A 13,659-nucleotide genomic window follows, 5' to 3' on the forward strand; every position below is an offset into this window, starting at 1 on the left:
ATCCAATCCCGGATAAGCGGCAGATGATGGATGGATGGATGGATGGATGGATTGAAATTTTTTTGTGTGGAGGAAAAATTTCAGAGGTCTCTGTGTTATACAGAGATTACAAATGGCTTGTCTACAGTAAAACAATCCACTCTTTTTCTGTTTGTGCAATTGATCCTTTAGCATGATGTAAAATTGTTTGGTTTATTTGAAGCAACAGCACTCAAGCTGCTTAACGGGCTGCATTAATCTATGATTCAATATTAACTGTAGATCAAAGGGCTGTAGATAATGTGATGGGGTCAGTTGTGATATAAATAAAAATATTGATTATTATCATTAACTTAGCTTGTTTTTGTACTCAGGATATTTTGCTCTCTTTAAATTCATTGATGCAGAACAGTTGGCTTTTTGTGACATCCCCAGCATGAAGATAAAATCAATGCAACTGAAAGAAGTTTAACTGTAAGATTTTCACACACTGGGCCCTGCAGCTTCTTACTCCAGCCACATGGGGTGTGTGTGTGTGTGTGTGTGTGTGTGTGTGTGTGTGTGTGGGGGGGGGGGGGGGGGGGGGGGGGGGGGCGGTGAGCAAAGAGCTGTGGCTGCTAAAATAGCTATCAGCATGAGATGGCGATGTTAGCCGTGTTCTCTGAGAGATCACAGGTTAAACACTAAACACAGGCTTGGCAAGGAGGATGAAAACACTCACTGGCTCATCGTGTAGAAACAGCTCACCCCTGCTACGCCGCTCTGTTTTCTGCAGCTATATCAGAGCACTCTGGGGGGGCTGATTACTGAATGGCTTGGCAGGGTTTTGGTTGTGGAAGTGTCTTGTGTCTATGTGTGTGTCTGTCAGTGCTGGATGTCCCACAGCGAAAAGGAGTAAATCCTCTCATCCTTAACCAGGCTGATGTGCCTGCTCATCGTTCTCTTTCATCAAGACCTCTTTTTCCAGCCCCCAATCCCCCTCCACCCCTCCCCTCCCCTCCCTTCCCTCCACCCCTCCCTCCCCCCCACAGTTCAAGTGTCCTATCCATCATAATCTGTCTTCAGCTTGGATTGTGTGTTTGATTTAATACAGTAAGATTAGTCTGAACTTTGCACTTTTCCAGGATGAATTTAAAGAAATTATCCGTGAGCACAGCCCTGCCTTAAGATTTACTGATTTGAAACCTGCTGTTCAAAATCTGTCAAAAACAATTTCCTTCCCTCTGCTTTGGGAATGTGCCTTAGTCGAACTGCAGAAAGGATCCAGCTGCACGCCATCAATCTCCAACACACACAGTTCTGAGCACCAGTTTTAAAGCTGCCAGGTCTGAGTAGTGGTCAGTACCTTACCACTGCCCAGGGGGTTGTATTTGGCATCATTGCTGCAGTAATAGTTCAGCCAGTCATTTCTGATTGGTCACCTGGGTTAGACTAAAGACCATAAAGTGGTAATATAGTGAATAGAGAGCCAATCTAAGGGCCATAGGGCAGTTTAAGTGTATAAGACTGTCACTCTTATCCCAAGGCTTTTTACATTTAATCTCTCTTTCTGTCAACCCAGTGGATTAGTATAGAGATTCAACCATTTTGATATGTGTAATAAGAGTTTAGAAGATCCGATCAAAGAAAAGTTATAAATTCTAATCAGCAATGGAGATATTTATGACTAAACGTTTCCTTGATTTTCTGTTTTCAGGTCTACTGACTACGGCACAACCTACACTAAACTTAATCTAATGCCAGGGACAACCATAGTGGTGACAAGTTTCTTCATTTGCCCAACCAACAAAAAAAAGGTAAGAAAATTAATTTACATTTTTTGACAATTCTGCTTTTCCCCCAAACTCGTTGTGAAATATCCATAAGCAATCATTTCCCCATAGACTTACTCATTGAGTACTTTCAATACATGGTATTGTGCACAAGTTTCAGACACTCCCCTCATTTCTTTATATATAGCCTGGAAAATGTGAGACAAGTAATTCAATCTGTTTAGTACCTATTGATCTAATATGAAATTGGTTCTGTGTTAACACTGGCTGTTTATTTGCCTTTTTATTTTTTAATAATTCAAAGGCTTGTGTTAAGTAGCTTAAGAATGACAGAGACATTTAACAAGAAATGATCATGTACAAGAACATGATTAAAAATGAGTAAATATAGCAGTTAATATCATAAAAACAATAAAAAAAAAAACCAAAAAAACTAGAAATTCCTTGAGAACTCTTGCTCAAGACTACTTTAAGAAAGTCTGGCAGCTTGTAAGCAAAGTGTAAAGAATGTAGGGACAACTCAAGAGTTTTGCACATTATTGCTGGGACTATTATAGTCACTCTATTAAACTTGATAAAAAATTGAAGCGTTTTCTCACATATTAACTACCTACACCTCATCACACTTACTTTTAGCACTTCCATGTAAAGAACACACTGTCTACCTTTTGGCTCCATGCATTGGATGTTAACTGCGCATTGCACAATCACCAAAAATAACTAAATAATAATACAGGGTTGAAAATTGGTGACAGAAATTTACACAGGATATCAAACTACAGCTTTGGCTATAACTCAAGAAAGCCAGATTGGATGTGCTCAAAGCAGCACACCAATACACTAATTACCTTCGCCAAGGAGGTTGTGTTTGTACTGGCAGTAATCTGTTTGTCTGTCTGTTTGTGTTCAAGATAACTCAATAGTTATGGATGGATTTTCATAAAATTTTCGGGAGTTGTTTGAAAAGTGAAAAGGAAGAACTGATTTAATTTTGGTGGTGATCCTGTTTTTGTATAACTTTTTATTTAGTTTATTTAGTTTTTCAACTCACACTGATCTTTGGCTGCTCGGATGTCACTGTCATAAAAACCAAAGACAAAGAAATCTGAGCATCTTATTGGTTGAGAGACCAACAGGAAGTCTTCCCAGTTTACATCAAGCTTCAATACACAGGTCCGAATGTATCGTGGTGGAATTCACATCCTGGGAAAAAAACACCACGCTTAACGGCTGGTTTGAAAACCTTCTTCACAAGCTAGAATTGTCCCTAGCTCACAATAGATCACCCAGAAGTTGTTGGAATTGTGAAAAGAAAGAACTGATTTAATTTTGGTGATGATCGGGATCACCGTTTGGATCCAGAAATTTTTTAAAACTGTGGTCCTTGGCGGAGGTTTGCGTTCTCCGAGTACTTTTCTAATTTTTCTACTTTTCTACAGAAGACATCACAACAAGAGGCATAATCTGATCGGGGCTACCAACACTTATATAATTTTCATTATTGTATCTAATATTTTTGCCTTAGTTTCAGTGATCTGTTTTTGAATTTATTTAAAATGAGTTCCTATTTCTCAACTGAACTTCTTTGGTATTCTACCTACACCTGCCAACGGCCACACACACCCTTCCTACCTACCTTCAAGTCATTTATAGTCAAGCAGTTGCAGGGACCCCTGTGAATTTCAAAAAGCAGGCAGTAGATAAGCTAGAGTAAGCACCAAAAGGGGCAGCAGGGTACTTAGAGGTGTAATCCCAAACGACTAGTCTGCCAACTGAGGCGGCCTGTCTGATTGGTGGACGTTATCGCCAGGGTCCAGAGTTTTTCCAATCGATGAAGAGATGGACGAAGATTAGATGAGGCCGCTTTCTTTTTCTTTCTCACTTTTTGCTCTGTTCCCCACTTTAACTATCCATGAAGAATCTGCCATCGCACCTCCTTCTCACACACACACACACACACACACACACACACACACACACACACACACACACACACACACACACACACACACACTCATCCCAGACAGCATGAGAGCATTTAATTGCATGGGAATGGAGTCATCCTGAATCCCCTTAGGGAAGTGAGGACGAGAGAGTGACTGTGTGTGTGTGTGTGTGTGTGTGTGTGTGTTGTGACAGTAGGACGTTTGGTAATATGTGCAGGGGATCAAGCTGCTGCTTAAAAATGCCCGCAGGCCCAGAAGAAGGGGATGGATTGTAGGTTTAGTGTGTGTAGGCATGTTTGTGTTGCTGATGCTTTTGCAAGAGACAAACTTGTGTGAAAAGCAAAAGGTGGAGTGGCTGTCTGTCGGTGTATTTGCAGATCACTTTAATTTACAACCATTTCTTTTTAGCATCTGAATTATGAGCAGTGGTGTTTGCAAGGTGCCTCCATGCACCAGCTAGCACACACATGTTGATCAATAGTGCTAATCGCATAGGAAAACAGCAGACAGGCAAGTAGTTTGCAGGGAATACATGCAATGTGAAGGCATTGGAAAGGTGTGAGGCGGCTCATGTAATCAATAACACTTGAAGTAATTAGAGTGAGAGGTGAGTCTTTAGATAGAGACAATGTTCTCCTCTCTTTATCTTTCTTTCGCTCTCATTTCATTGAGAGCTTCTTTAAAGATCCACTCAAGAAACTCTTTAGGAGAAGTCCCAAGATGCCCTGTCACTTCTCAATGCCAATAGATTTGTAAATAAACTTGGAGACTAGAGGCTCAGAATACTTTCCTTCTGCAGTCCACTCTCAGCAGTCTCTGCAGAGGGTTGTCATCTGGGCAAAGTGTTTGCATTTTTCTGTTCAGTGCTTAGTGTGTGTGGATCGAATGAAGGTTCAAGGATTTGCTAAAACAGCTTAACAGCAAAGCTTTCTTCTTGAGGGATCTTTTATGTTGTCTACTGGATCTTTGCCAGTCATTATGGAGATGAAGGCAGGGCTGCATCTTGCACTTCCTCTGCTCTTTTCACACAACAGTTTTTCTGCTAGTTCAGCTACATGTCTGTAAAAGATAAAAGAAAACAAACACAAAAATATTGCATTCATTCTGAAACACTGGTGCCTTTTAGCTGTATGTGTTTAGCATGATACATACAGTAAAAAGGCAAATTGTTGGGTCTCAATAGCAATTTTCTTCAGGTCAGCTTTCTCAGTTCAGACTTGATCCTTAGTTGATAGAAATTTTCTCATCTCAGGCTTAAGTTACAGCAGCATGAAGCAGGGCTGTGCTTACCTTGAATGCTCATCCCTAGCTATCATGATTGCTGCTGAGGCAACGGGTTATGGGACATTTTATTCCTAATTTAGCAGGAATATAAATTGGGAATTAATTGAGAAATAAATAATTCTGAATTAACAGTATTCTTTTATGAGTTTGCATAGAAATAATAATTCTGAATGGAGGTTTACACAAAACATCACCTTTCTTAATTCCGCTATAGAGAGTTGGAAAAGGGTTCTGATTAGAGAGAGGGTGGGTGTGACGTATTGTCGTCTACCTGAAATAATTAAGTTTGCACTGTGCTTCTCATCTTTTTGGACGTAACTTGGAAAACAACATTTAAGTACCAGTTTCACTGCTAGTGTGTTACTTTAAAGGACCAACTTGACACGAGCATACTACTTCAATATTTTCAGCAACGGAGAAGAAGAAGGAAGATAGGCTACTGAAGACAGGAAGCAAAACAACAAGCAGAATACGCGCATCGTTACATCATCAGAACGAGACAATGAGCATGCGCAGAATGAAGAATTAACTTCGAGCAGAATTGATTAAGGTTTGCATGACAAAAGACTTAATTAGTTCAGATTTAAAATGCTAATAAACCAGCCCATCACTTCAGAGTTAGGTTTAATTCTGAATTGGCTTTTGCTTTAGGAAATAGATGTTTACATGGTCATTTTTTGTCAGTTTAAATTAGGATTAAGTTTTATTTAGAATTAAAGAGGCATTTCAAATCCCATGTAAATGTAGCCACTGTCTGCTCTGCAACTTTTAATGCCCTCTGCAAGCGGTTGCATGTGAAAAACTAAATGTAATTTAAAAAAAAAAAAAAAATTACATTAATGTTTCCCAAACTATTAAGCTTGTGATGTTTGTTGAAATATGAGTGCATAGAGGTAAAGACCGTAGAACACATAACAAAAAAGTCCCATTTAATGGGCTTGACAGCAAATCCCATAAAAAAAAAAAGTGCAATAAAAAGTCTGGAAAGTTCTTTAACACTCAAGAGCTTCAGTTTCTTCCACAGCAAAAATGTATGAATCAACTGTAGCCAGAAAATCCTGCCATTTCTGATATGAAAATGTAGAAATGACGGACAAAATCTAAACTGTCATCATTGTTATTTTCCTTTACAGTCAACCAGTAATAACGTCAAACAAAAAGGTGCAAATCAGCTAGGAGATGAGTTAAACGTGGAAATAAATCTGTGACACAGCTCTGGAGACGGATAGATGCTTTCCATGGTGATTCAGCTTCACTTCATTTCAGTGCAAGAGACTGTTTCACACACAGACTTCATGCAAATCCCATTAAGCAAGAACAGAAATTTGTGAAGCAGCTTCAAGGTGTTTGCTCAACTTAAATAACTTCAGTGGACTCCTGTGTGTTTGTGGGCCATTAACGGCTTAGCCAAGTCTAATCTCTGCTAAACAACCATGCCTCCTAATATTTGAGAGTAATTTTTTAATAGGTTTTTGAAGCAGCTTTAGCATCACCAGCTCAGGTCTAGTGATGGACCCAAAAACTTACGTAATGTCCACTAATGTCACCTCCTGTCACAGGTCAACGGTTTTCCTGTCAAACTGGAGCGTGCATCTGGACATTTAGCACCAGGTTCTAACTTAGAAATCTTTAGGGAGTGGTTGGAGGAAACATATACAACTACAACGCAGGAGGTATCATTTTTCTGTGGCTATTTCAACATTAATCTACTAAACTCATATAATCACAAATGAAACAGAGTTTATTGATACAATGCAGTGTGAGCCTTTCCCCCAAAATTACCAGACCGAGTAGAATTACTTCCTACACACCACATTAATAGATGAAAACTTTTAAACTTGTTTAAAAAAACAAAACAAAAAAAAAAAACATATGTAATGTATGACCATGAGAGTGAGTGGCTCCATTGACATTTTGTGAAAACCCAATTGAGTTTAGAATAGAGCTAAAGGAAATGTTTAAACTATCATTTTCAACGTCAACATGGATATTAAAATCACCTAGTACAATGACCTTATCAGTAGTCAGCACTAACTCAGACAAGAGATCAGAGAATTCGGTCAGAAACAGAGTAAGGTCCAGGTGGGCGATACACTAATGCTAAAAGGAGCGGTTTCTCTGAATTCCATTTTGGATGAGATAAATTTAATGTCAGGAATTCAAAGGATTTATAGTTAGTTTTGTGCTTAGGATTAATTAAAAATTCTGACTTAAAAATAGCTGCAACACCTCCTCCTCTGCCTGTAGTTCTAGGAATGTGAAAGTTTAAATAGTTAGCTGGCGTAGTTTCATTAATACTAACATAATCCTCTTGCTGTAACCAGGTTTCCATAAGACAGAATAAATCAATGTGGTGATCACCTATCAAGTCATTGACTAATAAAGACTTATTTGGGAGGGATCTAATATTCAGTAGGCCACACTTTATTGTCTTATTTTCAGATTTTATTAGATCCATTGTTTTTATTTTTATGAGGTTTTCACGATTAACCCCAGAAGTGTTTTTGTGTTGTTTAATTCTTACTGCTGGGAAGTTGTATAAGGTCGGAATGGGGTTTTGGGTGGGCGGCGGCAGGTGGGAAGCTGCAGAAAAGTGTGTAGGACTACAATTCTGCCTCCTGGTCCCAACCCTGAGTTGACTTTAAACTTCAAGTTGAGTGCTAATAATGCATCTGCATCATGCACATATGCACAGTATAACAAGTGAGAACATTACATATACAAACTATACATTCATTGTACCCTGTGGTCTCCTCATGGCAAAGCTTGGCTGTAAAACCTCTCCAGAAAGGCATCCAGGGCCATGAAGGGGCATCATCCCACAGACCGAGCTTCTCATGCTGTCTATAACGGAAAGCCCGTTCGGTGGATAAACACATTTCAACTGCTTTCAGTCACTAACCAGAGCTTACGACCATAGGTGTTAAGTGTAATATCCTAACTCAGTTGTGAACAGACACCACCAATCTGTAAATGAGGCAATCACCTTTGCAAAACTGAAAACTGTTTTCCCTTTACCTTAATATATATATATATATATATTTTTTTTTTTTTTTATTTTTTTTATTTTTTTTTTTCTTTTTTTTTTTTTCTTTTTTTTTTTTTTTCTCTATAGGCTATTTCATTTTAGATTACTGACAAAATACCATGTGTTTTGAAAGTTCGTTCCGGTCCATGCTCAAAGGAAAAGTTTTCAGTAGACATCTGAGGCTTGCAGGCTCTTTTCGAGCATGTCCATGTCAGACAATCAGTCAAACATGTGACGCATATTGTGGCTGTGAAATGCTAATCTGACAGGTAATACCTGCATTTCCAAATGACAGATTGCCAATTGTAGGTAGTTGAGTTGTTAATTTAAAGCCACACAGCCTTTTGGCTTTCCTCCTTGTATCGTAGCAGGTGTAAGAAAACTCTGAGTTTTCTAAAACATAATCACTGTGATGCATCAAGCATGCTGCAAAAAGTGACTAAATCAGTTTGACAGTAAAAGCTGCTCAGTGTTTGAAATGAACTTTAGGTTACGGTGGAAAAAGTGCCTCTGTGTGTTAGGTACGAGTGTATGATTCTGCACAAATTGTCACAGTTCTCCAAACTAGGCTTTCAGAAAGTCCCCTGCTACACTAAAGTCTCTTTTCATTTATGTTTCTTTCCGTATTTCAGGGCCATTTCAGAGCTGCTGACACTGCTCGAGCCAGCTCCCATCTGTGTGATGAATCATTAATACTATAAAAGGGTTTAGAGGCGTTCTTTAATGGTGCACTTTGCTCTCAGTCTTGGGGAGAGTATCCATCCTCTTCCTAAAAAAATGTTTGTGTGAAAAGAATTTCAAAGTCAAACTGGTGTTGCTGTACATGACGTCCATAGTAATGTGACTGTGTGGGCATGGTTGAGCTGTCAGACATAAACATGTATGTTTTTCTTCCTGCTGAAACAAAATGAAATCCAGAGTGTCTCTGACCCGAACCCGCAGCTAGTCTTCTGGAACAGAAAACAGAGGACAGTCAGAGGCAAGGTTGGGCCGTAGAAGCTAGCGCTAATACCAACTGGAGGTGTATTGACTTAATAAACTTAAAGCTTGTTACATCCTCCAGAGAAGTTCTTGTTATTGAGGCAACAAGAACAAGAAAAAAATATTTTTCATCTGGTCCATTCATACTAAACGAGAAGCTTCATCTGTTGTTGGGAGGGATCACCGTGCAAGACTAAAGTAATTTAACATTACTTTAAGGGTATGTCTGTTGGATTTTCTTATTTAAAGTAAACTTTTTTTTATAAATACTTAATATTTTCTATTTATTGATATATAGACAATCCTTTTTCTTGTATTATAGTGTTTGTTGAACAGTTTAACTTGCTGAGTTGTTCAACCTAAAGATCTTTACTTTAACCTGCGACGTGTTTCGTGTGACAGATTGTGGCATGGAATGTCATCATGTAGGAATGTCATCATCACAGTTTGACAAACTAAAGGCCACCAAACAGCATCCTGCCCCACAAAGCTAGAAATGACCCTGTGCTGTGTTCTGTCTTTTTTTTTTTGCTTATGAAAAGTCATAACTTTTCATAAACTTATCATAACATGCATCGTAACATTTTATCACATTTCATAACATTTCATAACGTGCATAACGCACAGTCCAACAAATCCAGCTTGCAGCACAATCCACAGAGAAATGAAACAGAAACTAGAAAGAGAAAACCAACAGTGACAGATTTTAAGGTCAGGTGAATATTACTTGTTACAGCTTTGCTCTTTTTAAAATGAAACATGTTTCAGGCTTCTTATAATAACCACAGTCATGTGTGCAATTGCACACACAGACTGTTTGCATGTTTTTTTAAAACGTGTTAAACATACAGGCGGACTTCAGTTTATGAAGGAAATTCCGCATAAGTCAGATTTACTCTTAAATAACCCCTTAATCACTTAATAACTATCTCAATACATCTATTATACATCTTAATAATGGAAAAATAGTACAGGCAATCAAAATAGACATTTCAATTAAAATAAAGTAAATTTCCGCACTTTATGTTTAACAAAGTGCACTTAGGCGTAGTTTCAACCTCCGCGTCATGCGTCCGAAGCGCTTGTATGGAACCTCGTAACTTCGAAACTTGCTCTAGTTTTTTATATACATTTATTTAATGAATGTTGTAAAATCAAAACAACGTAAGTTAAGAACCGTGTAACCAGTACTGTACTGCGGTGCAGTTTCTATGAGCAAATAACTGTCAGATTTGATCAATCAAATTGTGGGTTCTAAATTAATACATTTACATTTTCTCCTCCAAATGCACGCTAAATAGCATGTGAGCGCCCTATGTTAGATATTCATTGATGTATCCGTACTAACTGGATGGAGACATCCATGTCTGTTTTACAGCCCACAGAGCACGCTGTTAGTAAATCATATTTTTGCATGTGCAGTGAGTTTGCACGTGTTTTAGTACACGCAAATCTTTCTTAGATCCAGGCTTTTGTCTCATTTTCCTCTTCAATCCATAGTGTTGCTGCCAGCAGTTCCTGCAGATCACAATAAATCATATTGCCCGTCTATTCAGATGACAGCACATCATTAGCTTTGATCATCTTTAACCCAACATCGATTGTAGCTATTGACCAAAAGCTACGTACAGCTGGGTTCCTGCATTTTGTTGTCTTGTGCTGCCGCAGAGGTCCGCTGGGAAAAGGGCTGCTCCTCTCAGGCATTCACACACTAACCCTAAATGGATTGATCTGACCTCCATCCACCAGTTCAGATCAATAAGTGACAAGCCAGATCCACTGATTCACACTGCTATCTGCTGGTTCGCCTTGGAACAAGCTTCACTTCTGTATTATTCGTCATGCAGCTTTTGCAGGACTGTAAACTTTGTTGCTGTTCTCTGAATTTCAGACGGCTTTGACCTCCAGGTAATAATGGATTTGGGTTATTATTTCAATGCTGCTGAAAGAGACTAAAGAGGTTACCGAAACTGGCATCATGAGAGAAGAAAGGAAAGCAAGAGTCAGATTTTGGTATTCTTTTGTTTTTTAATGTCACTTAATGAGACTTGAAATCTCTTATTTATTTTCCACAAAAATTGAATCAGCATTTGGGTTCCACACAGAGGCAACCAATGGCAAAGAGAACCTCTGCTATCTTTTACATGGTCTTTAAGTGACCTAGATGTTTAAATGGGGTGTCTAAAACAGCTCACTAATCTATTTATATTAGCCTCTCCTAATTTAAATAAGCCAAGTTTAGTTCCAGTGAATTGAATATTTTTAATGTCCTATTTGGTCCCAGGCTGCAGAGCAATCATACAGGCGAAGTTACAAATGATCTGTGACACTTAACCCTTTCATTCAGTTGTTTGATGGATTGAAAGTTTGATAGATGTCAGTTATCCACCTGAAATCACTGCCCCCCCTTTCAGCTCCACCTTTTGGCCATTTTTGTATTTTCCCGGAGCGAAAACGCAGGTGAGACTGCCAAGATGCTGACGAACCACCCACCAAGCTTCAGTTCAGCTCTTCAGGAACTTATGGGAGATGTCACAAAGGCTCCACATATCTTTGTATATCCAGTCTGTGGTTGTTGACATATAAATGTTAAATCCAGCATATTTTAACCTAACCCATATGAACACAAATTACAGCCTCATCCGTCCATCATCAGTTCACCGTCAATGAGCAGGGAATTTATTTCCAGCTTCTGTAAATTTACTTATCATTACAGAAAGGTTTTTTTTCTCTCTTATTTTCCTACCTTTTGCATCTTTCTCTACATACTCGACCACTCCATCACTCATCCTTTTTACTTTGTGACTTGTTTGAGTGTTCTGCACCTTTTTTTTTCTTTAATCTGGTTTTGTTTAATTATTCTCCTCGTTTATCTCTCTAAGCATCATCACAGCCCAATGTCACTTTTATATTCATCATATAATGTAAAACAGTTACTGAAGTGATGTGACAGTATTTCATTTCTGATGTTTCTTAAAGATAAAGCTTTAACCAAACTAAATCAACACAAGTGCATTTTGTCAACAAAGTATTAGTTTAATAACACTGAGATTCTTATGAAGAAACTAAGGATGCCAGCAACATGCACAACACCTGCAACAAAATGCTATTAAATGCAGAATGCATGTTTATCACAACGGATTTCACCAAATCCCAAAAGCGATACATTTTACTTCCTTACCATTTTGTGGTCATTTTTAGTCTATCTAAACAATTTTCTGACCAAAGAATCCAACGTAGCCGTCCACAGAAGTGAAATTCCATCATGCACCAGCCTTTCATATGTTGTATGAAAGGCTGGAGTGTAAATGGAGTGTAAATAAAATTTGTTGACATTCTACATCTCACAATATTTCAAATGATATCTTACGCTTAAATGAGTCTATATTTTTCAGCACAAATGCAGGAGCATCACGACAATATAAGATCTTTGACAAACGGAAGCGCAGTGCAACGAGAGAACTTTGAACGGAAATAATTTTTGCAGACATAGTTTTCAAATCAAATCAAAATTTATTTGTATGGCATCTTTGTTTGATTCTCATGTAACTTGGAACAGATGTAGTCAAGATGTTGCTGAATGCAGGCAGTAGCAGATTGATGGATAAAATTTTTGCTATCATGATATTTTTCACTGTGTAAACTAAAACTATAAACAATCAGATGAAGATAAAATTTCATAGTCTAATATTTATTACAAGTTGCTTAGACATATAGAAATATATAATTTTCCTGATTGTGAAATTTCATTCTGTGAAATTTTAGCTATCCATTGACGCTAGGAATATGAAAATTGACCTGATAAGTGGAGTTACTGGGTATGTGGGTATGGGTAGGCGAACAACACGTCCAAAAACCCAATGGTTTAGCAGCTAAGGAAGACTGAGACCTCACCATTAAGTCTTGTTTAGATGTACTTTCTCCCTCAGAAAACATGGAAATATTTCATCTTGATAAATTTCATAAATTCATTTAATCTTTTTGTCTGTGGAGATTTTCAGGGCCCTAATTTCTACTGGTTCATTAAAAAAAAGGCAGAAATTTCAAATTAAAACCTAATATACACCTCAAATATCTACTTTACACCTGGGAGCAACTTTGCACATTAATCAACAACCATTCTTTGCTTTTTTTATTTTTGGAGTTGCAGAATGATTTTTTTCCACTTTAGGATGATACTTTTTATTCAGGATGTGCACACATGGCTCAGTCTCTTATTTCAACAAACCTCAAGCTCTTGTTTTCAGCTGAACTCCAGAGATCTGCCATATTTGTTGTGTGTTTTCTGCACACTTTGTCTCAAAGCAGCAGTGCTGAACCTCATAATGATAATTTAGCATTCTGTCTTTTCTCTGAGTTCCTTCAGCTGGTAAAAATCAGACCAATGTTGACTTAAATATTTCCCTCCTGCAACACACTTGATTCAAATTAAATGGATCCCCAAATGCTTGCTGTCAAATTCTGTGCAAGCCTCTTAATGATCTATTCATTTGAGTCTGGTCTGTTGCAGCAGAGAAACATCTAAAACCTGCATGGTTGTCTAAACGTGGTGGTCTGTGGTTTAGACTGTCCACTTGTTTTACTTCCACCTGTTTGTTGTTTGTCCTGTTCCATCACATCAACGTTATCTTGTCAATAGACAAACAATTCTCATTTAAAAGTCGATTCA

General features: G+C 38.1%; 1 protein-coding gene across 1 annotated transcript in view; it reads left to right on the top strand.

Moving 5' to 3' along the window:
• sorcs2 (sortilin-related VPS10 domain containing receptor 2) overlaps positions 1–13,659 on the top strand; it is a gene marked incomplete at both ends in the record, with an annotated part of 372,429 nt that overhangs the window by 166,503 nt on the left and 192,267 nt on the right. Inside the window, one exon of the mRNA XM_079257909.1 lies at positions 1,676–1,775. Within this exon, the coding sequence (XP_079114035.1) occupies positions 1,676–1,775 (100 nt within the window). The remainder of the gene's footprint in view (positions 1–1,675; positions 1,776–13,659) is intronic.

Source organism: Telmatherina bonti (assembly GCF_933228915.1).
Source record: "Telmatherina bonti genome assembly, chromosome: 18".
NCBI classification, from domain to species: domain Eukaryota; kingdom Metazoa; phylum Chordata; class Actinopteri; order Atheriniformes; family Telmatherinidae; genus Telmatherina; species Telmatherina bonti.